The sequence below is a fragment of the Lepisosteus platostomus genome, chromosome 10 (genome assembly GCF_059453375.1).
Source record: "Lepisosteus platostomus isolate fLepPlt1 chromosome 10, fLepPlt1.hap1, whole genome shotgun sequence".
In the NCBI taxonomy this organism is placed as follows: Eukaryota; Metazoa; Chordata; class Actinopteri; order Semionotiformes; family Lepisosteidae; genus Lepisosteus; species Lepisosteus platostomus.
The window spans coordinates 52,455,570-52,482,514 of NC_142620.1; the positions used below are offsets into that span (position 1 = coordinate 52,455,570).

General features: G+C 48.8%; 1 protein-coding gene across 4 annotated transcripts in view; it reads left to right on the forward strand.

The window, feature by feature from the left end:
• The window catches only part of LOC148654004 (connector enhancer of kinase suppressor of ras 2), a 106,424-nt gene that overhangs the window by 24,496 nt on the left and 54,983 nt on the right, over positions 1–26,945 (forward strand). For all 4 annotated transcript variants that reach the window (XM_088597144.1, XM_088597146.1, XM_088597145.1 and 1 more), the window contains exons 2-8: positions 3,100–3,263; positions 12,428–12,630; positions 14,187–14,274; positions 17,794–17,835; positions 20,555–20,674; positions 21,843–21,902; positions 26,613–26,681. In XM_088597144.1, the coding sequence (XP_088453270.1) occupies positions 3,100–3,263; positions 12,428–12,630; positions 14,187–14,274; positions 17,794–17,835; positions 20,555–20,674; positions 21,843–21,902; positions 26,613–26,681 (746 nt within the window). The remainder of the gene's footprint in view (positions 1–3,099; positions 3,264–12,427; positions 12,631–14,186; positions 14,275–17,793; positions 17,836–20,554; positions 20,675–21,842; positions 21,903–26,612; positions 26,682–26,945) is intronic.

Sequence of the window (26,945 nt, forward strand, 5' to 3'; positions counted from 1 at the left end):
TTTTTTCCATTTTGCATATTGACTTGATCCGTGTTCAGCCTACATTTTGAGGGAGAATTACTTTAACATTTCAATTGAAGATCGATAAAGATATCCTAAGTGTAAAAAATCTGCTTTTACTGTAATGGAAGTATCTTATCATTGCCAGAATCTTTTCTCTTCCCTTCCTAAACTCTTTCAAGATCGCTTTTAAGTTTTGGGGGAATTGGGCACCATCTGTATCCAAACTTCATCAACACATCAGCAGATGTATTGAAACCTTTTCTATGAAAAGATTTTATTATGAGGCAGAAAGGGTTCATAATGCTGAGTATGGTTCTATGACGACACATGAAGTTAACTGCTGAAGTTTTTTATTAGCTACATCGTCATGAAAAAGCTGAAAAGTCAGATGGAGCTATGCCTTGGTTTTTTGGATGTGAATGCCATTCACAGATCACCTTAAATATCAAGGGTCACGCAGCCTCTAGATTGGTACCTTTAACTGAATTTAACTTTTATTATCTATTTCCCGGGGAAAAACCTGGGATTCTTGGAAGCAATCCGGATTGTTTTTGTTTACAAGCACAAGTTTCTTCCTGTAGTTTGTTTTACCATGCAGATAATTGGGTTATCTGGAGTGTGAAAAGGTGCAATTAATCTCAGCTGCTCCAGAAATGCCCTCTTCAGATACCAAGACTGATTGCCTATTGAATTTAATACAGTAGTGTATTTGCATTGACTTTTTTTTTCTGCAAGATGCATCATTATTATCGCAGAACAGATCTTGGCAGGACTGGAGTGCTGTGACAGTTAGGAGGATGCAGGTTACAGCACTGCTGCTAACCAGGGAGGAGAAAAACTACACGGATGTAGTGGTATCATTTTCACCTACAAAAGACATGCTGATTCAGCTCACCACGTGAACGTTCCATGGGATTTCAAACTGCACTTTTTTTTTTTGCACACAGCTCTGCATCTCTGGTCCAAGAGCCTCATCCTTTCTCTTGCTGCAATTTCCCGCAAAGCTCCAGAGGTAGAAAACAAATAATATAAAAAACCTGAGAGCACCTCAACCCTAGAGCTCCCTTAATTTACAATACATCATTAATATATACAAAGTGGAATCTGACGTCTGTTAGGGACTGTTTTGTTTTCTAACCTTGTAAAATGCCGAGAACTAATTAATAGCTACATTCCCATAATTCACAGCAAACGCACCATAAATCTGAGAGGCGTTCCTTTTAAGAGAGAGAGCAACATCAGTTTCACTGGTCAGAGCTAGCTCTGGCGCACTCATGAGCATCGATAAGAGCTCGGTTGAATCACCTGTGCTGGGCTGTGGAGTTGGACTACATATACGCAAAGCAGAATTAGATTTTCAGAGTGGTGAAAAGGTGAGAACGAATTAATATTTATGCTCCCATAATGCAGATAAAGATATACAGTTTATAGTGACACCTTGTGAGGGGAGGTTCTAGTCACTATGGGAAAATGCTTTCACTTATCCTTCAGTATGAAAGAGGAGTTAAGATCCAAGTCTGGGGGAGTCTCATGTAAAAAGGTTAACAAATTGTGAAAGAATGCCTAATCCTTAGTGGAGTTCCTTTCTGAACTCCTTTCTGGCACGTACCGCAAGTCTTAACTACCAGCCAGTAGGCTAATTCCCTTCACTGACCAAAACAATGTTTTACTTTCATTGAGGGTGTTCGGCTCTTTTCCTTTGGTCTGTAAACGTCTCTGTTGCTTTTGCCTTTTCACCAACCTGCGCCCAAGTATACTGGTCTGCTGGACTGTTATACTGGGACCCTCGGGGATACTGGAAAACACCTGCATTAAAGCAGCCCACAGCTTCCTGGTGCAGCACTTGTGGCAGCAGCTGCAGTCTGTAGCTGAGAACTACAAATCATGTCTCATGGCAAGGCTATAAGTGTAAATGTTTCCACACCCTGGCCCATAGTATTTAGTACCTTTATTGTCCTGCTGCTACCGGAGGTGATTCTGAGCTTTACTCTAACGTTTTCTGGAGAGCTGATTAAAGGTTGCATCGGTCCAGAGTTGATTACTCACTGAACAAATGGGGTAATGCAGTTATGCCGCACTAGTTGGTAGCTGAAAGCATACAGGCGTGGGCTCTCATGCCCCAAAACATGGGTGAAAATCACGGCCAGCAAGCAAAGACTTCTCCTAAACCAGGAGGCTGGAATCAGGGGGGGCTGGGACACATTTAACTCTGGGCAGACAGGGCTGGGCTTTTAAAAACAAGTGCAAACAATGCTGTTTCTATACCAGTCTCCAGAACGTGACGGAGCATTTGAAGGTACAGGGCAGCCTTACAGAGGGGGGGTTTCTGCTCTAAAACAGGCTGAAAGTTCTTCGGGGGCCCTGCATGAAAGAGAAGGGTGGTGACAGGGTTCCACTTTCCATGCTTTATGCAAAAGTAATAATTATAATAATAATTCCTTACACTTCTATAGCGCTTTTCTGGACACTCCACTCAAAGCGCTTTACAGGTAATGGGGATCCCCTCGACCCCCACCAGTGTGCAGCCCCACCTGGATGATGCGCCAGTCCACTCCCCACACACCAGCTCTCAGTGGGGAGAAGAACAGTGGTGGAGCCAGTTCAGAGGGAGATTATAAGGAGGCCATGATGGGTAAAGGCCAGGGGGAAATTTGGCCAGGACACCGGGGTAACACCCCTACTCTTTTTCGAAAAACACCCTGGGATTTTTAATGACCACAGAGAGTCAGGACTTTGGTTTGTGCGTCTCATTACAGTAGAGTGTCCCCGTCACTATCCTGGGGCTTTAGGACACACACAGACCGCAGGGTGAGCGCCCCCTGCTGGTCGAAGTGATGTGATGCCCAGGGAGGGGAATGGGGGCCTTGCATGGGGACCCTAGGACACCGCAGAAAAGGACAGTGCAGCAGGCAGGGTACAATCCAATCCAAACAGCACCCTAAGCGTCACTACTGATTAGGGAACTACCCTGAGCCCTACAGTACCTGCGGGGCTCGGTCAGCGGTCCGTACGCGAGTCCCATGGCCGGGCCTGGGTCTGCTCCTCCGGCTGCATGGCGGTCCAGGGTTTCAGCTGTGCTCTCCCTCTCTCCTGCAGGGCTGGACGACTGCCTCCAGCAGTACATCAAGAACTTCGAGAGGGAGAAGATCAACGGCGAACAGCTGCTTCACATCACGCACCAGGAGCTGGAGGAGCTGGGCGTCACGCGCATCGGGCACCAGGAGCTCATCCTGGAAGCAGTGGACCTCCTCTGTGCCCTGGTCAGTGTCGCGCGCCACGCGTAAGACGGCCTTTTCTTGGCGCTGCACTTGCGCCGCGCTGCCGGCGGCAAACCGTGCAGTTAAGCCCACTTTCTTCCATCTGTGTACTCCAGAGCTGTCCCCTGTCCATGCCCTACTGACTCAGAAACCCTGAAGTGTGACCACCACTATCCACGCAGGCACTGCAATGCTCCTGCATGCTGTGCCATGTGACTTGGCACAAATACTGTAGCTGCACCATCCAATACAGTGGTTTCACTGACCTACTAAACAAGCCAGACCAAGCCCAGTATTGGGAGGTTAGGGCTGTCATAGGGCTCTCCTTGGGAACATCTTGGTCTCCAATCTGGCATCATGCAGGTCAGATGGACTCTTAGGTGGCCGCCATGAGTCCCTGGTGACTCAGACTGGCTGTGCTCTGCTGTGCTTGCTGCCCCATGAACACTGATGCCCATAAATTCACCAGAGCCTCTCATTCTGCCAGCATATGTCTCCAACAGATATTGCCAGGCTGAATTTACTGTTCCTATTTACTCATTTATAAAGCACTTTCATTCAGGTTTGGCATAATACATGGCATTTAAATGCAAAGTCTTATTTTTAGTTGCTGTTTGAAGGAGGAAGCCATACTGTCAGGCTGCCGAGCTGATGAGCTCATCTCTGCCTCTCTCTCTCTCTCGCTTTCTCAAAGGCATTGAAGCAAAACGAACACTGGTCCGTCAAAACAGAAAGCTTTAACTCCAGGTTTATTCAGTCGTGTCTTGGGGACAAAGAAAATGTTGGAATTACCCGAACATGTCCTGCAATAAGCAGAAAACCATCCACAGCGCATAAATATACATGATTACAGAGGACAGTATACGTACAAGAATATTGCATATCACGTATGAATAAGTTTACTGAACAGCAAAGACCTGACCAAAATTGCTTCTGACTTCTAGGAATTTTACTGTAAATGTTAACACAGTTAGTTCATCAGTGTAAAAATAAAAAAAATAAAAACCTGTGCCACACCACTGAACAATGAATCCCAGAGGTAACATATAGACGGTAATTAAGTGCTAGTGTAAAAGTGTACATGCATAATTATCTGAGCGTGCAGATGTTCATTTCTAACCCTGTCAGTTCTTCCTGAAGCCAGAACCCAAGCCCATTCCACATGAGAGGATAAACACAGCCAGCTGTGCGAGCAGATCGTTTCAAACTGCAGCTTCTCCCACCGAGAGAGCTCTGCTGGGTGTCTGGAATAAACAGCCCAGTTGAGTTTATTAGACTGGATGCCATTCTGGAGTCAAGGTCCTTCTAGAAACCAAAGAAGCGAAATAAGCTGAGTGGCCTTGCTTTTTGTTTACTAATTTGATGACAGTATGCTGATGTGATTCTGGATGTTGATCGGGGGACCTGCAATCGCCTCTTGTGAAGTTACGCCACAGGACAGCGATCTATGAAAAACCGTGACACCCCATGATTTTTCCCCTTTACTGCATCTGCTTCATTGTCATCTCTCACCCAGTGAGGGCCCACTCCCTGTGCAGACAGTGCAGACCCAGAGGTTGGTTTTACACTTGAGCTTCCCAAGCCAACAGCAGCTCAAGAGGGCTGTAGATGAGCAAGAGGAGCAGTAGGGAAGTCAGGGGAGCAGGATCTCAGTGTGGCTTGTCCTGGGGTATAGGCCTGCTGAGAGGAGACATGTACACGGCGGAGCTGCTGGGTGGGGTGGCGGGAAACAACCCTGTGATCCAAGGAGGAGAAGAACAGCTCTGGGATTTATCTCCCGGGCGGGGCTGAGACCATGGGAGGCAACAAAGCCTGGATTTTTCTGGGGGGGGGGGGGATCCCCTGGAGGGTCTCTGAGCACCCCAAACTGAGAATCTAGTGGTCAGATCAGAGAAAATGCAAGGCGTTATAACCAAAGAGGGGGGGGAGGAGAAAATGTAATTTGGGGTTCAGAGGTGAGAGAGAGATGTGGCGTCTTTGTGAATTTGGTGGTTCAGGAGGTAGGAGTGCTGGAGGGACTGGAGCTGAACTCATATTACAGTAAGAATCCGGTTCTCTGCTGCTCCTGGCTTAGCTCGCCACCAGCCGGTAAACAGTTTCTAGGTGTTAAAGTGCAGGCATCCGTAAGGATGATGTTGGAAGGTGTCTATGGGGGACAGAAAACGGAAATGGAAGGCGGGATGAAAGAAACAATTCCCACAGCGTAAACCAATTTCCCCCCGAACTGTCACGTCGCAAAGCGTCTCTCACACCCGCCTGCCGTCTCCTCGGCTCCTCGGCTCCTCGGCTGCCGGCTCGCAGTGCAGGCAGCACAACGGCAGGAGCTACGAGACTCCGGCGCGTTCCTTCCTGCCTCTCCGTGACAGACAGCCCCGCTGCGGAGCCCGATCAGGAGGGGGGACGGGGCTGCGGCGTGCCCCGACTGGCCGACAGGCTGCGGGACAGAGCCGGGGCGGCGCGCGCACGCCAGGAATGTCCGAAAGCCCTTCGGTCATCTGAGGTGCCACGATAAAGAAGGGGGAAGGGGTGGTTTCAGCAGCTGTTTCGCTGAATTTGGCTTATTTTCCAAGCTGTCTTGATTCTCCCGCTCTGAAAGCCTAAATATTGAGAGGCCCACGAGCTGACGAAGACCAAGCCCGCTTCATGACTGTGGCTTAGCCACCGAGGTGAAAGAAACGTCTCTGTGGAGGGAGCTGCTGTCAGGTGTGACGGGGTCCTGCTGTTTGAGGGAGTGCGGAAAGATGACCCAGGCCTGTGGCCGTCTGCGTGTGTCTGCAGGGCCAGAGCACAGAGGAGAACCAGGCAGATCGATGGCACTGGACGAAGGTCACCTCTGCAGCGTCCTCTTATCTCCTGAGTAGGTGGGAAGCAGACAGACAGCTGATTTCCTGTGGGCCGAGTCGTTCTGCTCCCAAACGCACTGGGATTCCTCTGCATTTAGATTCCCAGTCCCAGTCTTCCCAGTCTTGTTATTCCTGCTGGCCCACGGAAACTCATCCCGGTTTTTTTCCAGGTTTGGATCTGTGCTCTTTAAGGTACCCTCTGGGAACTGGTCATGAGTGACCTGCCTCTCTTAAGAAAGCCTCTTCCTGTGCGAATGGGCGAGAGTGACTGTGTTGTAAAACATCAATTTTGACATCCTTCCGGAATGCCTAACTCCAGATTACATCCCTTCTTCCAGTCCTCGACTTCGACCGAGTCGTAATCATCTGAGACTCTTGTCCCTTATGCTGCACGTTAATCCCCAAATTAAAAGGCATGGGACTGACACCTCGTGTTCTTCATGGACATTTTGAGTAGAGCTCTGTGCACTGCTAATTAGGAATGACTGATCTGAGCAATGTATCGTACAAACAAATACTAGGATTTTACCCTCCATTTATTTGCTCAGATCTTATGTACAGTAGGCTGCACCATGCATCTGAGTGGTCAGCCATGCAGCATTTGGGTTTGGACGGGCCTCTCAGGGCATCCTTGTGATCTGGAGCACGGCAGCGTCTTCAGACTCCCCGATTCCTGCCATGACTCATGCCCGGCCGCTTACAAAGCCCTTATCGATTTGCACGGAGCGTTTCAAAGTCAGATCATGTAGAGGCATTACGTCATTCCGGCAGGAGGGCTGACATGAGTAATTGCTGCGCTGGGGAAAGGGCGCGCCTGTCAGCGTGGCCGGGGGAAGGATGCGCGGAGCGCCCGGCGAGCGAGGAGGGTGACGGGCAGGGCCCGGCCGCCTGGGCAGCGAGGGCTGGAGCTGGCTGAGCCACAGGTCTCTCGCTCTGTCTCTCGCTCAGCGCCCCTGTGCACTGAAGTCAGAGGGAAAACAAGAGGGAGCTTGAGCTGCTGGCTCTGTTAAACACACGCTGAGCCCCGGCAAGAGAATGGCTCACTGTTCAGGGAGTGCACCGTGCCGGTCACAGCTTGTTGGTGTTGGACGTTTAAGAGGAGTGGAAGACACACAGAGAAAGGCACGAAACTGGGCATGTTTCACCTATGCGGACTATACAATACAGGCGGTCACATGGATTAGAATAGTCCATGGGATAACACTTGTCAGTGCTATTTCACTGCTCTGTTGTGGGATAAATGCAGGCAGGGTTGTGTCTATTTGCACTGTGATCCCAGAGTGGACACAGCAGAGTTACAGGTACAGTATGTGCCAGGTGGAGGACAGAAACCGCTGCCACTGATGCCTCTCTGAATCTCCATGACCGGGGCGCATGACATGCTATGAAGGATTAACGTTCTGTCTCATAATTTAAATTAGCATCAGGGCCTTCAATCTGGAGCTGTCACCTCATGAGGGAGACATGCATGGCCTTTGCTAAAGAGAGGACTCCCAAGGGATTGTAGCTGGTGGGTTTGTATGAGGGCTTTGCCACCTGTGGCTTTATAATAATCCATTGCTGCACAGCAGGCCTAGGATCCCTGATCGGACTGTTTTCCCTGCAGGTTCAGTGGGTTAGTGCTGGGAAGTCTTGAGTGATTGTAACCTGGCTCTAGGCCATAACCCGAAAGTGACAGAGCCTGGACATGCGACTGCCGTCTCTGCAGGACGCTTCAGGGTTTGCAGTTCTGAAGCGATCAAGGCTGGGGTGAAAGCCATGCAGAGGCTACGCCAAAGTGCTCTGGATTAATACGCTGAATCGGATTCAAAGGCAGCGGGATTTCCTTCTTATAGGCTGGGCTCACGTTTCTTTTTTTTCATGAAAATCCCACACAGAAATCTTTGCATTTCGCATGTGCCAGGCTGAAAATCAACGCACAATTCCTGTATCTGCCACCAGTGGACTTCTGCTTGTCCCCTGAATTGCTGAGATGGAAGAGCTCAGGAGCCCCCTGTGCAGGACAGAGGGGAAGCCCTCTGTTCTCCCCCTGAGGTGAATAGAAGCCAATCGGCAAATCAGAAAAATGGATTGCTTCCGATTCTTGATGATTTTCAGTCTCATTAGCCATTTTTAATTTCTTCTTGGATACCCAGGTGGCGAAGGCATCTGGGAAATACAATGTGGGGGTAGGCGATGGGGTACTTGTTCCGCCAGCAGGAGCTGGAGGGCTCAGCATGGCCCGCGGTGCAGAGGGAGCCAGTGGCGCTATCTCAGCGCTGCACATGGCAGGATTAGCTGCTGTACCGCGAGTTACGTCAAGCCTGACGCTTCCTCCTGCTCTCGGCAGCCATAGGGGAGTCTGGGACCAAGCGGAGGGAGGGTGGGGAGGCGATCAGTACAGACAGCGAGTGTGTCACAGCTAGGCCGGGAGAGGCTCAAACTGGATGGGCTGCAGCCGAGGAAGAAGAAGTCATTATTGCATGCGTTTAACACTTTTCACAAAGGATAGCAAAGTGCTGTCCATTCAGGAGGAAGTCCACTTCTCCCACCCCTCTCTGGAGGAGAGGTGAGAAATGGCTTGGCGTGTCGAGTTTAGAGAGGCCAGACTGTGCAAACCCAGAGAGAAAATGAACCAGCATGCACCAGGGAGAGCACCTCTACTCTTACGAACTGTGCCTCAGGATATATCACGACCTCAGTGGGGACAGCACCTCCCATAGGGATAGCATCCTTGGTCACCAGACTAGGGCACCCGACTGGAAGTTATTGGCCAGAGGTGAAGAGCGCCACCTACTGGTCCACCAACACCACTGATCTAGCTAAAGTTCACACACGTTAACGCAAACAGAACAATTAGGATACATTAGGGTGGCTTGTTGTAAAAATTCACTGTGGACTTTCCATCAGCATACGACTTTTTTTTTTGCTTTCCCTTTGTTTGGCATTTAATGTTGAAACACTTCGTCTTCTCGGTCTTTCTGGTCACCATCCTCTTCAGCCCCTGGCACCTCACCGCGAGCAGCGCTGGGGATTGGTACCCCAGAAATGTCTCTTCCTGCTTGCTGAGCCCTCTTGCTCCCTGCGGCAAAGAAAGGCCGTCAGAACCAAGACCCCACCCTGGAGTTCGGCAGGTAACGCCTTGACATTCTGAGCGAAGGAGAAGATGACGAGGAAGGATCCGGGAGAGACGAGCGGAGAGGCTGAGTCATCAGCCTTGTCGGCCTCAAGCCCGGCGTGCAGAAAGTAGAAGGTTACCACGGCAACCTGCAACACAGGCTGACACGCACGTTAATGGAGAAGACAAAAGAGCATCCTTCTTCCTGGCCTGACTGACAGAGGGCGGTGTCTGGCGGTGTGGGGTGGCCCAGGTGAGGGGTAGGCTGTCCTCCACTGGCAATAACCCCTCAACAGCCCGCGCCCAGCTCCACCCTGCCCACTGCACCCACCCCACAGGTGGGGAGGAAGTGGTGAAGAGGTGAACTGTGGGAACTTTGCAAAACCACCGAAGCTTCAGAGCTTGACGTGCATTGATCTCAGCGCCCTTGCTGTGGAACACTCCACCGTCTCGCACTTATCTGCCCGTACTGCCTCTCTGCTGTACCCACCAGTTTCTCCCCAGCAGGGGGCGCTACAGTTAAGACTCCTTAAGGACCCCGGAGTCTAAGGAGCTCAGGAAGCGTGCTCTCCAGAATGAAGCTCACAGGGCCCAGAACTCCGCACGGGGACTGTCGATGAGGAAGAGAATTTGTGGCTAAATTGAATACATGCATATTAATCCACTGCACAGCACAGCTCACTTCAAGAGCAGTGTGTCTGCTCAGGGAGTTTCCATGAGCCACAGCAGCTCTTCAGGGTGAGAGCTCACGCAGGTTTCCGGGGTGATAAGCAGACAGGAGAGCATAAGACTCCCCCACCTGGGCAAGACAGGAGTCAATTGCAGGGGTTACCCCCCCAGTAATGCTGCTTCCATTCATACAGCAACTCACCCAGGCGCAACAGCAGTGTCTGCCCACTTACCCACTACACTACACTGCCCCTGGATAAATTGGATCAAGTCTAAATGATTCTTTTGGAGTAGCCTTGTTTAACAGAGAGAGAGAGAATTTCCTGGGTTCGAACTGGCTCTTTCTCTCAGTTGTCTATAGCCAGGAAGACAAAAATCAAGATCTTTATTACTTAGTGTTTCCTTGCAGTGTGTTTTTTTCCCAGAATGCACTTTGCTTGCCGGCTAAGGCCTTTGACGGAGCAATTCATCAACATTTGGCAGTTTGCTGAGATGCCACACATGTGTTGAGGAAGTGGGACACCGAGGAGGGGATGGAGAGGGCCTGTTGGGGGGCGAGGAGGTGTCGGACTAGCGCCGCAGGCGTCAGCGGGGATCAGTCACTGCTGGGGTGCTGTGTCTGGAGGTGCAGTTTGTATCTGAGCAGGATGCCTGTCACTCTGTCAGTGCCGCTCTGTCAGTCTGCTCGGTGTGAAGCAGCAGAGCACTAACATAAGGGCATTGCACAGCAATTCATCTGGCTACTGCAAGCTCTCAGCTCTCCCTGCTGGGCTTTGAGCTCCACTCTTCCTTTTATTTAGATATATCTGTGCACGATGCTGCAATGAAATTCCTCATACATAAAAGTGGTACCATGCAATGCAGGTTTGCATGGGCAATGACAGAGGACATCACGGACAAAGCTGGTGGGCACTGCCATCGTGCACAGGAATAATTCTCTCCTGGCTCCACTTGTACCTGCACCAAGTGCAGTTGTGTGAATAAAGTCAGGTAGCTTCAGGAACACCCAGTGATGAGTTTTAGGCTCATGGTGAAACGGGCCGGGCAACAGGATGACAGTGCCGACAAACAAGCAGGCGTAGCTGAGACGCTGCGAGCGCCAAGACGTGAATCTCTCCGTCGGCATTCGCCAGCCCGACTAGCGCGCGCTCCCATGCTCCCACAATGCCGAGCTGCACCCTCCGCTGGCGCTGCAGGCGTTGGCGTCTGTGTGCATCCTCCTGGGGGGGGAGTGGCAGTGGGGGGGGGCTGCGTTAGGAGGGCAGAGGGTGTCCTGAAGTGGACCGTCAAACTCATCGGTGTGTCTGACAGCCAGTCGGATTGGGATCATTCCTGCTGCCTTGGGGGGGGGGGGTGGGTGATGCCAGCTGTGCCCGAGTGACCGTATCGGTGTAAGACCGTTCACTATCTGGAAGGTACCACTTTAACTGCTAGCATATCGCGCCGCTGCTAACAGTATCACGATGCTTCAAGTGTATCTTCAAGTGCCTCACCAGCTCTCTCGGCTCGGCTCAGCTCGGGGTTTTCGTGGCCGGAGCTGCGCCCCTCCCGCCACACGGACAGGGTAGCGCTTGCCACCGGCACTCTGAACGCAGCACGGCACTTTCCCTCTGCCGGCTGGAAAGTTTGCGCTGACTGTCCGGTTGCTTGGCAACGAGCGGTTAAGAAAACACATGAATAAATCTAGAAACAAATAATCGTATAAAACTGCCGCTTTGAGAGTTCATGACTCACCAGTCTGTTTGAGTCTTAAATTAAAAACATTGAAGTTATCCATTATCTGCTGTTCTGACCTCCCCTGTGCTACACACGCTAAATACAGAATTGTGCCTGGCTGGTTTATTGCAGCCTCTTATAGGAAAGCTCCAGTGCTGCTATGAAGCCTAGGCGATGAAGGGAATTAAATAGACTTAACATTAAAGTAGATTTTGTTGTGCTTGAGCTCTCCGGGCTTTTGCAGGAAAATCTGAGGCTTATCTGGACACCTCGCTGTTCATTCTAGTCATTCATCGCACCAGTTATAAATACAAAAACGCCAATTCACTAGTTTTGAGCAGAGGCTCGCCTGTATCCGGGGTGTAATACTGCAACATGATTTAAGCAGGAACTGTAGTCCTTCGGACACACGTTGAACAAACTCTGCCTGTGCAAGATCTCTCCGTGTGTCAGGTGGATTAAAACAGGGAGTAATCTGGGTAAACACCTGTCGAGGTGTGGTAAAACCTGGCACGTCATGGTAAAACATGACGCAACAAAGCATATGCAAGAGTGAAATCTTCTGGAAACATGAACAATTGCCCTGCACAATTAACAAGATAAATCCTCACAGGAGATGCATGATCTGAAGAATGGAGGTGAACACCTGCTTAGGTATTAAGACTGTGCTAAAATATTCAAGCACTGAAACCCTGTGTCTTGGTGCATCGGAGATTTCTGGGCATCTGGCTGTCCTCTGCCGTTCACAGCGCCCGCCTCACTCTGTGTTTCATGTCGGTGTTTCTGACGGGTCTTTTTTTAAGTCATTCCCACTAATCCCCTCCTGCACACTCCTGTTTCAGAACTATGGCCTGGAGACGGAGAACCTGCGCACCCTGTCCCACAAGCTCAACGCCTCGGCCAAGAACCTGCAGAACTTCATCACCGGCCGGCGCCGCGGCGGCCACTACGACGGGCGCACCTCCCGCCGGCTGCCCAACGACTTCCTCACCTCCGTGGTCGACCTCATCGGGGCAGCGAAGAACCTGCTGGCGTGGCTGGACAGGTACTGGACCAGCCACCTGTCCCTCTGGCCACGTACTCCTCCGTCAGTAGACCAGTGCTGATCAGGCCTCGGCAGCCCTGGCCCCTGAGAGCCCCAGCCCCGCTCTCCTCACAGGTCACCCTCCATCGCCTGCTGTCGGGAGACGAGGAACACTTGTATACCCACGACTGACGGACTCAACAAGCAATGCTTCTGCTTCAGTGAAATGGACACCCGAGCTTTGTTCCAAATGTTCTCTGAATTACGTAATTCAATGGCCTGTTTAGTTGATCGTAGGTTGTTCCAGGCCTTTGGAAATCAAGGATCTAAGAGCTACTTTAAAACCTGCTGGACTGGGGCTCTCTGGGGCCAGGGCTGGAGAGGCCTGTCGATCTGTGTCTGTGTGTAGAATTGTATGTCTCTGTGTGGATTGTGGATGGTCATGTCCATTCACTAGTCTCTGTTGTTTTTCATCGCTCGGCTTCCTTCTGTCAATCTAAATGTGTTTGCTGATTTTTACATTTGGTATACATTCATTTCTTGTGTGGTTGTTGCTGAGCCGGACTCCGGCTCTGTGGCTAAGGATCTGTGCCTGTGGCTGGAAGGTTGCTGGTTCGTATCCTGCGGACGGCAGAGGAATCCTTATCCGTTGGGCCCCTGAGCAAGGCTCTTAACCTCAGCTGCTCCAGGGGCGCCGTATAAATGTCTGACCCTGCGCTCTGACCCCAAGCTTCTCTCCCTGTCTGTGTGTCTCATGGAGAGCAAGCTGGGGTACTTCTTGTGTTCCTAATACAAGAAATTGTATATGGCCAATAAAGTGAAAAAACAAACAAACAATACATTAGAGGTACTGCAGTAGGACACATAAGTATTGGGTGTCCCTGGATAATCTTTGCCTAGGCCATGCTAAGATGGCTATTTTTTTTAAATTAAAGAGTCAGGAGAGGATGTTGATGACAGGGGATGTGCTTTTAATTTACGGTTTCAGAATTTAAAAACCAGTACACCCACTGCACATGTTTAAGTGGGTTTGGAAAGAGGAGAGGTGGCGTGCTCTGCAACTTGGAGATGATGTTATTGATGAATTGGTGAAAGTATTTTGTGTATAGGTGTTTTTTTTTTAAATAGTTGTATAGGCAGGTATTCCTGTTTGACATGGTAGTGTATTAACGTATCAATATGGATGCGTTATAGGTTATGAATGTATCGTTTGAGGAAAATGAAAACAAAAGATCAGTGTAAAATCTGTTCATCTGTCTGCCATTGTGGAGTGTCATAGGCGAGAAGAAATTGTTCTGTATTGCAGCGTGGGCTAGTGGTTGATGCTATTGCGCTGGGAGAGGTTGTGGGACAGAGTTTCTCTGTGTGTTTGTTTTTATCTATACAGAACAGGGCCCTGGGAAGAATAAGTGAAAACAATCTGTGGACTGTAGGAATAGATATGCAGTATTTCTGGTAGCCCCTCCTTTAGATTAATTAGTCCATTAGGGCCATTAGTGACTGGCTGTATTGTGAGTCTCCCGTTGAAGCAGCGATGGATGAGGTCATCTAATAACCCTTTTGTTCTTCTCTGCCAGGTCTCCATTTGTCAGCGTGACAGAGTACTCGCTACTCAAAAACAATATCGTTCAACTGTGCCTGGAATTAACAACAATGGTGCAACAGGTAGGTGTCAGAAAGACAAAGTTTTTTTTTTAATCAAGGCTGCTGAGAGGCAACCTCGTTGTGCGTGTACGTTTACACGAGCAGTCAATATAATGTGATTTAGAGTGCTAGGTTACAGGAAATTGCCTTTTTATCCAGAGATTACAAATCCGCTCTTTGCCAATCAGGGATCAGTGCACCGATGATGGTAGTTAGGATCCACTGTCCGACCAGCATGGCTATCCAAAGATTCTTTTCTTTTTTCGATTCTCCGCATAAATCCAGCAACATTCACCAAGGTCCCGTTGATGCGAACAACATGTACATTTTAGCACTCTTTTCCAAGCTGACATCGTCTCTTGCCATTTTTAAACATCACTGGGAGAAAATGGAGATCAGGTTTTCCCTTTGCCATGGGAAAGTTTTAATTCCCCGGTCCCAGTTTTCCGCAACTCCTGGGCCTCTTATGCAGATCGGATGTCGTGAGAGGGAGCAGTGATTCTCCTGATTCTCCAGAGGCTGGGATTCCCTGCTCAATGCTCAGTGACACGCAGGGAGAGCTGGGTGCAGGCAGCACATGCGGAGCCTGGCTCGTGAGTCAGTCCCCTGCGCTATGCCCTGCAGCTCTGTGTCAGGAGGACCATGGAGGCTGGAGAGCTGCTCTGTGGGAGCCGAGAGGTGGTGCAATCTGCAAACGTAATCGTGCTCTGGGGGCCAGCAATTTGGAAACCAACACAATCCCAAATAAAAAAGGGAAAAATAACTTTACAGGAGGGTGGAAGGAGAGTGGCATGTTGGACCTCTGGTTCCGGGCCACAGCACCTTCTGCTTGGAGTCTGTGTGTTTCCCTGGTGTCCATGTGGGTTTTCTCCGGTTAACTGAATTAATCTAGGCTAACTGGTGTTAATCAGGGCATACCCCCACTGGCGCTGCAGGCTGAAGAGGTTATGGAGGAGGAGGGGGAGGGGGAGGGGGGAGGTTGTGGTTTTATTTTTCTCGCGGGGCCGAGCCCACAGAAGAAGAGAAAGGAGAGCGATCCCTCTCGCCGTGCGGAGAAATTCAGCGGGGGGATTAGGGACAGGAGCTGACTTCATGTTTCACCTTCATGCTCAATTATTTTGATAACAACCCGCTTTGATGTTGCTTCTGAATTCATCCCGAAGAGAATTCGGCTACAAAAGAATAGCGTTTCATTCCAGGGGCCCAGGGCTCAATTCCTCTCCCTGGTTTCATGTGTTTATTTGATTCTACTTAAAGGAACAGCCCTCCTTTCATCCGGTTTTGCCTTCGCTGAGAGAGCAGGTCCTGCCTGCTGTCCAGGCGCACACGCAGACGCACACGCCTGTGCCCCCCCCCAGAGGCGCAGGGCTCTCGTTAGCGTCTCCCGTGGTGCCGCAACTCTCCAGAGATCCAAGGGCAGAGATCCAGAGATCCGCTGTTTCCTCCGAGCGGCCCGCCAGGTTGGCGATTTGGAGAGAGGCAGTGTGAGGCTGGGGGCTGCCCAGCTAATCTAAGCAAGAGGCACTGCGCCCGGACTCTGGGCGCTCTGCACAGCAACTTTATTAAATGACACCGCAGCACACCGGCCAAAAGGCAGGCTGGCCTGCAACTGTAGTGTGCACTTAAGACATAATAATATTTTCAGTCGAATACGATATTTATTTGAGTCTTTTCAAAAAGATTTTTTTTTTAATTACACAAAGCTATTAGCTTTGATATTTGGCCTTGGGTCTGGCGAGACCTAGTTCATCTATTTTACATGATTGACTTCGTACGACACTTACAGTGCTGGGTTGGTACCTGGTGTGTGTTTGTCAGATGCTCTATAACCGGATGCACGAGTTTCTAGTGAACTATTCCAGGTACAAGCGTGCACTAGGCTGTTTCGTAAACACTGAAACCTCAGCAAGGGAGCATTTCGCACTGTAAGAGCCAAACAGCGTATCTCTCTCTTTTTTGATCCGTGCTTTAACATGATGGGACATGGTACACGCTCATGTCTGACGTGAGTGGATTGGACTCGCTGGACTCTCCCTGCTTCCTGCAGAGAGAGAGGCAAGATCGGACTGGCTCTACTCCTCCTCTTCCTCCACCTCCGAGGGGCTGCGTGAAAAAGAGCATTTACCCACAGAAAGAATAACAAAAGAAGGCTCTCTGCATGAAATAAGAACACGTTTAATTATATATCCTTGCATGTCCCACTTATAACAGACTTTGCATTATAATACTATTCATGTAGTGTATTATAATAATAGATGTCCCGTGGTGTTTCCTGGTATGTTAGACACGAAAGATTTTGACTTTTCCTGTCAAATGTAAATATTTTTTTCTCTCTCCCCCACAGTTTTTGATTTAGTCCACAATACTCTCCGTGCCTGTTGGTAGATTGAGAAACGGAGGTTTAGAATACACTTGACTGGCTTCTGTCAGCGACCCACCAGCCTTGAAAAGCCACCCATGTGGTCAGACGGCAGCGCACAGGATAACTCGGTGCCAATGAACTCGAAGGGTGTTGATAGACCCCGACTTGATTCTGCACCGAGAGAAGCGACAGGGCCCTGTGGCTGCCCCCCTCTCTGCTGTTATTTCAAATCAGGGAGGAGTGAGCCTCGGTGCTTTTCCCCCACCTCTAATGTTTCTCAAACAGAGCTCGCAGGGAGCCAGTCATGTTTTTTCCCTTCCCACTCAAACGCGAAGCTCGGGGGCCAGACAGCGCTGTGTTACCGGCAAAGCCCGGAAACTCATTTCCTCGAAGAGACTCCCGAGATTCGTACTGAAACCTACATTGAGGACCTTGTCCTCTTCAAGTTCTACGGATCGCCCGAGCAAAAAAAAAACGGAACACATTTTGTTTTCTATGCCAAGATGTATCTGCAAATGAGTTGGGTGAAATAATACGTTCGGTTTTAAGGTTGCATGCATTAGTAGAAAGGAAAACGAAGCTTCCACTGGCCGGTTATCAAACTTTATTGGGACAAATAAAGAAAAAAAATACAGTTGAACAGAGGACGGCACCGTGTGGACGCGTCCTCTTGTCCACACACCACAGCACTTCCGCTTGGGTCAGAGGTCAACTAAAGCTTTTCTGATGCTACAAAAAAATAAACCTGCGTATTAACATAAATACAAAAATGCCGCATGGCAAAATGTCAACTCAGGTTAAATACTCCATTTGAAATTAGCACACATTAAATACACATGGTTTCACAGTTGTGTCGGGGATTTCTGTATATAAGATAATATTTTGGACATTAGCAACATAGAAAATGGGAACGTTAAATTTTACAGCACCTAGAATTTCGTTGGTTTTCTGTGGTAATTGGTTTTTTTTATGTGCGGTATTACTTTTCTTTCAACGCAAAGCATGATAGCCGAGGTACCTGTTGTTGAAGCTCAGGTGAAATACTAACGGACTGCACAACTGTTTGTTTTTTTTGGTTTTAGAAGCAGGTCGGTTTGTTTTCGAAAGTCTCCTCACTCTCTTTCTCTGTGAAGATGCTGCTGTAATTAGCGTCTGAATTTGCCTATGTTCTCTCTCAGGATTGTACCGTCTACGAAACGGAAAACAAGATTCTTCATGTGGTAAGTTGCTGTTCTGTCTATCACAAGATATATAACACATTTTCTCGTCATGAATGGTATGAAGTTGATTTAACTTGTTTGTTTGTTTAGCGGTGCCGTCCAAACAGCTTTCTGAAATATTCCTTGATGTAAATTTTTATTCACCCCGGATTTTTTTTTTAATAAGTGTAGCAGGATTTGATTGTCAATTAAGTCTGAGCATTAGCAGGTTATAATGTATTATAAGTGCAAAATCCGAGGTTCTGTTTAAGGTTGCAGGCATTTATATAAAGGGAAACAGAGCTTTTACTAGCCGATGATCAAACTTCATTGGGAAAAGTAAAGAAAAAAAAGTATTGTGCCGTTCTCTCCTCTACCTGTTCACATACAGTACAACAACACTTCCGGCTAGGTCAGAGGTCAACTAAAACTTTTCTCCTACTTAGCAAAATACCGCAATAAAAACAAACCCCATGCAGTAGCCTGTTGCACGCGATCAATTTGCACAGCTCTATTAATTTATTGAGAAGCGAGCTCCTCGGTGCTTCCAGTCCCAAGCGGAACACTCATTTCTTCTCGTCATCAAAGCTCTCTGGCTAATGAGAAGAAATAAAAAGCAAAGTGTCTTAATGGAAAGTAAAATTCCATCTCAGCCCCGTGCTACACATGCACGTAAAAAAAAAAACAACAGCAATCATGCGCTGCCCGTTATAAGGGGGTTCTAGAGAAAGGTGCCTTGCTCACCACCTCCTGCTGTTTCTGTCTCTGTGATGCAGTCCTTGTTTTTGCTCACCCTCTCTCCTCGGCGTGCCCACCTGATCCCCATCTCCCGCACAGAGAGAGGCCAGCTGAGACCTGACCCAGTTTACCGAACTGTCCCCCACCTCGCTGCGCCGGCACCCCAGCCCTGTGCCGCTCTGCGCCCGGGAATCTGAAGCGCGTTGGTCGGGGGCTAAACCTCGGAGCCATGCTGCTGGCCGTGGGGGGTGGGATCTCACATATGCCTCTTTCTTTAGGAGAACTTTGTGCTGGAGTGCCCTTCAGAGTTGCCTAAGAGCAGCATTGCTATTCCCCATTGGTAGAGAAAGGACCCTGTGGGAGCGTTAAACTGTTCGGCACTAAGATGACAGCTTTTAAAGGAGCTGTGTAAAAATGTAGTGTATTATAATTACTGCATGCTGTGTGGCATTACATAAGTATCTGTGATGGTGTCTTTGTGCCACGCATTTTAAATTTTTCCAGCCGTTGCGCAAATCTGTTTCAAAAAATTCCCTGTGAAGCCCCCTAATCAGCGGAGGTTTTTTTTTTTAATCCTTCGTGCACGTTCACGTAGAAGGGGGCTTTCTTTTGTTTTTGCAAGCCGAGCCTAATAGCACTGACGATCGCCCTTCACGTCAGGCCACGCGTTCTCGATGTAACATTCGGCCTGGCCTTCGCGGGCGCGTTTGCCCAGGTGAGCGAGGAAGTGCGCGATGTGGTGTGCCGGCACAAGAGGAAGGCACTTCTCCCCGGCGGCTGGGCTCTCACTGGCACACGGAGCCTGATGCGATCTGCTCTCTGAAGCGCGCTGAATGGGGGTACATGGGATATTTATTAGAGCCCGGCTACGCGTTTCTTTAAAACTGCATTTTTAAGCTCTTCCGTTGGCAGTTGGTGTTCAATAATGCAAAACCGCGCTGCTGTTTCCCATCCCTCTGAGGAGTCCTGCCTGCAGCAGTCGGATGAAGAGTGGGAAGGACGGGGAATCGCAGGAGAGAGGGAGGGAGGGAGGGATAGTGAGACTCCCCAGGCCCCGTGATCCTTTCCCGGTGTGTCTGGTTTTCCCTGAGCTTTTGTTCCCTGCACGTACTGTATGGGAGACATCCACCCCTCTCTCCAGGATCAGCTAGACTATTGCTGACCATTACTGAAAGTAAGAGGGGTGACATCTCTGATAGGGTTAGTCCTACGATAAGTGATGAAATATCAGGTCAGATTTCCAGGTAATATCACACGGCACTCTTGTCACCCTGTTGCAAGAAGACTAAGAAAAGCACAGCAGTGGCATTTTTATCATCCCTTTCTAATGTGGGAAAGGCTGTTGCCTTTGCTGATAAACCACACTCATTGCAAGCGTCAGAAAATTGAGCTACTTCACAGATACACTCGGCGGGGGGAGCAGGGGCTGTATCCAGAGGGTTATCTTTTATTTATTTTTATAGCTTGTGTTAAGAGTGTCTGAAGAGAATGGTTACAAATGAGAAGGGCCCATTCAGCCCACCGGTTAGGAACTAATTGATCCAAGATCCTCACCCTGTTGTTCCTTGAAGTAAGCCAGGGTATTGGCTTCAACATCCTGCCTGGGTAGCTTGTGGCAGACTCCTGCAATCCTCTGGGTAAAGACATTCCAGCTGTTCTCAGTGACCAACGCACTTCTGTATATTTTCAACCTCTGTCCTCTGCTTTGTGTGTCTCTGTTCATTCTGAAGACATCTGCTGGGTTAACTGTGCAGATGCCTTTGAGAAGGGTGATTCCTAGAGCGGCAATGTATTTTCTAGAACGTGGTGAATAAGATTACACACTCTATTTAAAATGGGGCCTTACAAGAAAGTTGCTTAACTCTTTACCCGTGTAGCTTCTGGCTCTGTGCACCATCATTTTCTCACTTTTAGAAGCATGCTGTATCGATTTAAACAACGTTCTGAAGAGTGTGGCAAATGAGCTCAGTGTTGCTGTAAGTCTCACCTTCTCTCCTTCCAGTGCAAGACCCTGTCTGGAATCTGTGACCACATCATCTCTCTCTCCTCCGATTCGCTCGTCTCGCAGTCTGCCCATCTGGAGGTGGTGCATCTGACCAATGTCATGCCCAGCGAAGGGCTGGTAAGAGCAACTATCACAACTTGCTCCCCCAACAGACCCCAGCACCCATTCGCAGCAAGAAACGTGTGTCAGGCAGGGTACAGCCCGGATGGGACACCTGTTCATCACAACGCACGCAGGCACGCAGGCACGCAGGCACGCAGGCACGCAGGCACGCCAGGGCCAGTCCATCACAGGAGACACACACACCCACCTCTGGGACATGGATTTGATGTTTGTGTGGGGCATCTGTGTGTCTGGAGCCTGCATGTAATGTTCAATTTGTGGATTGGTTTTTCAGGGAAAGAATAATAGGACTTGGTACCATATACAATAATGAATAAATCATTATTATTATCATCATCATTAACAATCATCATGGCATGAAAGACTTGGTACCTAAACAAACTGTGTAAATCTAACAGTAATATAAAGAGTCCGCCTGTTTGTGTGGGTTTTCATAGGGTGCTTCAGTTTCCGTCCTTGTCCCGGCGACAGGCACTTTAGGTTTTGTCGGCCTGAAGTGTCTCAATTGTCTCTCTCCCGAGAATGTGAAATATATTTGTCTGTTTACGCAGTGCTCATCCATGTCCGTTGATTACAAATTGGAAGATGCGCGTGTTGGAAGTATTGTGGAGAGCTGATTAAAATTTAAAATAAATGATTGATGTCTCGCACAGGGGGTTGGAATAAAATGTGGTCTGTTAAAGGAGTTGGGGAGAGCACTGAATGCTCACTTCCTGTCTTACCAGGGCTCATGCAGCACTGAATTTCTTCTTCCACATGGCTCATTCAGCCTGCTTGTTTGTCAGCTCTTGTATTAGAATGCACTCAGGGATTGTCATGGTTGGCCATCGCCTTGCTGTGGGCCTATGGTGACAAAGCCCCCAGTTGTCCTCTGCATTATGACCATAGATTTTGCACTCTGTAGGTATCCCTTCGGGTTGATCTAAATGCTAAGTAAGTAAATGAAAATATCTGGTGTTTGCGTGGGTGTGCTTTTCCCAGGTGACAAGTTCATCATGCTGACCATGACCACTAAGTTTGGACAAAGAACCATCGCAGTCCAATAAGGCAATTTGCTAACGTCATTCATTTTTAAATAACACTACAACTATAGCATATGACCAGCTGTTGTGCCATGCTGATGCCCATGCTTTTTCTCCTCCTTTTCTCCTCGCCTGACCAGGGGATGTACATCAAGTCGACCTATGATGGTCTCCACGTCATCACGGGGACGACGGAGAATGTAAGTCTCTGCTTATCGACGTTTTGTGGTGGGAATCTCTCTTTTTTTTTTTTTTTAGAACAACAAGCTGGCAAGTTCTATCTCTAAGCTTAACCCTGAGTCTTCGGTGGAGTCATAGCTCAGAAGGTTAGGTTTAGGGGTAGGTAGATGAGTAGAGGGCCCGGATCAAGGCTTGAGGACAAGTGGTGATGTTCAAATTAGGGTTTTAGAGTGAAGGCTAGGGCTGCACTTAGTGTTATACATTTCGTATTGTAATAATACAAACTAGGGATTTAGGTGTCTGAAGAGTCTTGTGTAGTTTAAGTAAAATGTTGTGCAAAACTGTTTTTTTAAGCTTTTAGAGATGTAGGTCAGGATTTACACAATGTTATGTAGAGTCCTTCCTGGGTCTGTTTGTCCTGTTTGAGAACCAGACTTTCAAGTGTCTTGTTTAAGTCAGATTCTTGTTTTGCATGCTAGACAAACTGCGCTGAAACCCGGTTGTCTCACCTGCCAGCTGGGCAGGTCTATTCCCTCTGACCCTTCCCTTTTCATTAGAGTTTCGTAGTTGTGCCGTTTTCTTGCAGCTCCTTCTCTGCTAGCCGCAGGATCAGCCTGTGTGGAAGTACATTCGGCGTGCTCTTGCAGAACCCAGCCTGAGCCCCATGTCTCTCTCCTGTAAGGACAATGCACCTCTCAGTTCCCCTCTGGTGTTGGCAGACGACCTCTCATTGTATCACATTTTCACAGCCAGCGCTTCCTGCCAGTCTTTCAGTGTAGCCACGCATGTCGTGCTGGCTCATGAAAGGGCTGGTTTTGCCAGGAAACCTCTCCAGTTTTGTCTGAAGACTGCCATGCCGGGGATCTCCCTGCATTTTGTGCGTGGGCACCGATAGTAGCGCTGGCAGGTGTGCAGCACGCAGCAGCGACATTTAAAAGTGTCTGCCGGTGTGCCGCTGGTGCTCTCCTGTGCGTTAGGAAGGCTGGCCGTCCTGTCAGTAAGAGCAAGTTAATCTGTTAATCTGCAGTGCCAGTCTGTGTTCTGCCTTGCTCTTTCCTCGTCGGCAGCTTCAGAGACGATCCGACAAGCTAGAACGCGCTATATAGCAGGCGGTTTCATAAGGAGAGAACGTGCTGACGTTAAGAAATCAAGCACACGGCAATAAAACACTGAGAGGATCCAAACCAGTTAAAATGCAGTAAAAATGAGGATAGCATTGTAAAAGTTCTGTCTTTTTTTTTTATAGTTAGGGAATCGTTATAATCAACTTTTTTTTTTTCTTAACAGCAGTGATCAGAAGGTGATGAGTTTGCCTCTATATCTTCTGATTTCTCCCAGTAAAGCACAGCCAGCACATCATTGCAGGCTGTGTTTTCCTCCACCCAGGCAACCTGGGTCTAGGGGTGAGGATGCTGCAGGGACGCAAGAGTGACTGACTCCTGTTGCGTAGCACTTAGCTCCAGGATGCCACTGGAGATTTCGGGCATTTTAGGAGCGTGTAGATCAGCATCGATGGACACCCGGATTTGAAATAACATGAAACGCTCTGGTATATGCTTGATACTCTGAATCGTCCATATGTATTGCACAGCTCTCTGACTCCTACAAGGTCTGAAGTGAGTCCTTGCAGTGCTGGGCAGTGTGGTCCCAGCCAGCTTCCCTGGTTTGTAGGTAGCTTGAACACATGAAGCTCCTTGCTTCCCCCTCCCTCTTGTGGCAATTTGGTATTTTCTGACGAACGTGATGGACTGTACCTGGATCACTGACAGAAAAGAACCAAATTCCCCCCCCCCCCCTCCTCTCCATGCTGTCCACCTCTCCTTCACCATTGAGGGAACTCAGCTGCTGCTTCCCTGGTGATCCTGATTGGATGTGAAAGCGACTCCTGTTGCTATGCAACTCTGCCGTTACCTGGGAGACTGAACCCCTTGCAGTGACTGGGCAGAGGAGGCGAAGGGACGGAGAGAGGATGAGTCGAAGGGAATGAGAAACGCAAGTGTGGCGGTGGTGGGGTGGTAGTTTGTGCCTGTACCACCAGGCACCTCTGTCCCTGAAGCCTCCTGCCAGAGGAGCTTGTCCTGTGGGGCAGGCCAGCGATGGGAGTCGCTCTCCGGCACCCACGGAGGCTGGAGCACACCTGGGGTGTGTCATCTCCAGCAGCGCGTGAGCAATGAGCCACCGACGGTGTGGAGATGCTTCCGGTGTCACGCGCTGGATAGGAAGGGCACAACTGGCTCCAACGTGTTGCAAGAACAGATCCCGACAGTCCCCAGTCCCCCCAGACCCCTGGACAGAAATGGGGGGGCATCAGAGATAAAGTATATGTGCCTCATCCCAGCAAGACAAAACCTTGCCAAGAATTCAGTGTGGTGGTGGCGGCAAACTCATTGTCCAAGCAAGTCGTGCCAAGACCAGGAGTCCTTTCTTATCTCAGTTGGATGCGGAGCTCTTTAAGTGGGGCAGTGCGCTGGCCCACCTCTCTCACTTTCGGATCCTTCCAGTTCTGCTTCGATATGCTGCCTCGCGAAGCCTCCTGCCCCATTTCCCAGGGCCAGCCCCAGTCCCCTTGCCCCTCCTGCTCTCTCTCCCTTTCCCGAGCTGGCTTGAAGGCCCTGCGGCCGTGCCGTTCAGATCCCCGCAGCGACAATCTGTCCCTCTCTGTGTGCCTTTGCAAGCTCTGTATTGCTCTGTTTGGCTTTGGCCGGCACTGGGCCAAGAGGAAGCCTCTAAACTAGTTTTTTTTTTTTTTTTTTTTTGGTGAAGCATCCAATTAATCTTAAAACGGGGTCCCTTCTAATTGGTGGCTTTGTGGTTATTAAGCTCCAGGACTGCCACCAAGATTGCAGAGGAAGGTTGCCTAATTGCAGATGGTGGCGCTTTGTGTTTTCCCCTTCAATTAGATATTTTTCAAAGCTAGGAGAGCGGTTTGTTTGCTTTCTTCGGTTCTTTTTTTCTCCTTGCAGCATTTTATGGTCATGCAAGCTGAACTTTAGCCAGGAAAGCACTCCAGCATGTGGGTTTTCATGATTTAAACTTTTTTCGTGTGTGTGTGCAGTCTTCTGTCCTGTTTGTACTAGAGGCTGCCTTTTGAGTAGGTTTGCTTTCCTGTGAGGCTCTGTATTCACGCTGTGGATATCAGAGCGAAGAGTTATTTATGCAAGGCTGCCCCTGTGTGCTGTCGGTAGTCATGCAGTGTCCACTGGAGTGATACAGGAGGCTGTCAGCTCCTCTTAGCTTCTGCTTGGTTTGTACTGTGGCAAGTAACCTGGAAACCTCTGCTTCTGTACACCTCCAGAATAATAGCTTTCTCATTAGTCACAAGTAAAATGAACTGAGCTATTAGATGCACGGACATGTGCTGCCTCACTGTCGACTCTAGTCATTGGAGAGTGAGCAACCTTGCACCAGAAGTGCAGTTTGCAGCCCACGATAATTCTGTGCAAAGTTCATGAAGATCTGCTGCCTGCACCAGGTTCAGCCTCCATCCCTCCAATGAGCCTGCCAATTTTGAACGCTGTGGATCTCTCAGTAGTGAAGACTGCTGCACACAGATCCAGCTGTGCATGCAGTGATTCCAGATCACCGCGTTCCAATGGGCTCTGAATACAAAAGCGAACGTCGGAACACGTGTCCTGGTAAAGAAATACGTCTGTCATGTGGTTCAGCTGCAGAGCACCAGAGTATGTTACATATACCTTTTTCAGGTCCCTGATTAGTTTTTCTAAAGCTTCCTTAATATTTTAAATTCTTTTGAAAAAACATTTAAAAAAATCTAATTTTAAAAAAAGAGAAATTGGACTGGAGTTTTACATTTCATAAATTAGTAAAGCTGGAAATTTCTCCAGCTAATTTTACAACTGTCATTTTTTTATTTTTTCTGCACATCAGAAATAATTATGCAAAAGCCCCTGTGGTTACTGGCTCCAAGAATATAAAGGTTATATTCTTTATATAGGAAGGCCATTCGATCCCTTTAGCTCGTTTGGATGGTAGTTACTAATTGATCTGGGGGTCTCATCCAGTCATTTCTTAAAAGAAGCCAGGGAATCAGCTTCAGCAACATGGGTAGCTTGTTCCAGATTTCTATAACCCTTTGGGTAAAAAAACATCTCCTGTTCTGTGTTTTTAATGTGTTTGTTTCCACTTGTGTCCTCTGGTTCAATGTTTAACTTTTGATTCTATAGCAATAATTGGGTTGGCCTTGTTGATGCCTTTGTGGATTTTGAATACATGAATCAGGTCCCATCGTGGTCTTCTCTGTTCAACACTAAAAAAATACACAGTACAGTAGTTCAAGCATGTCAGTGTAGGTCATCCCTCTGAGTCCAGGAAATCATCTTTTTTTCTCTGTGTTCTTGACTGATTCCATCACAGTTACACCGTTTTGGTAACAGGGTTGCCAAGTTGTACGTCATATATTAGGAATAAAAAAAAGATAAAAAGACATTTTGCTACAAAGAAAACAAGAGTCATTGGTTTACATTCTGCACCTTTAGCTTCATAACCCACCAGTCTGTAAATGCTTGTTAAATGACAGTGTTCTTTGTTATAAGAGGGAGGTTAGATGGACTATTCTGTGTGGTCTGCTTGGGCATTTCAAGGTTCCTTTGTATAGAGTGACCGCTAGGAGGACATTCCCCCCTGTTTCATGCGTAGGTCTGTGGTCTGTCCAGTGTCCTGCGCCCTGCCTGTCTGACATGTCCTCCGTTTCTCTCTCTGCATGTCTGCAGTCCCCTGCTGACCAGTGCAAGAAGATTCATGCTGGGGACGAGGTTATCCAGGTCAATCATCAGACAGTGGTGAGTCTGCCTCCACACGCGCCCCCCCCCCCCCCATGCACCCCCGACTGCAAGATCTGGGTCTGGTCTTCTCTGCTTATTAACCACCCTTTTCCCGAGTTGTCACACCCGACACGCCCCCCAGGATCGCTTCACGGGTGCTTTAAGTCCTGATTCGATTGCGCGGGGCACCTTGTAGTACCTGTCCAAAAGACAATCAAGTTTGCAAAGATAAAACAGCCCTTTCCCAGCCCTGGCTGAGAATTTCTTTTCTCCCCCTGAGGA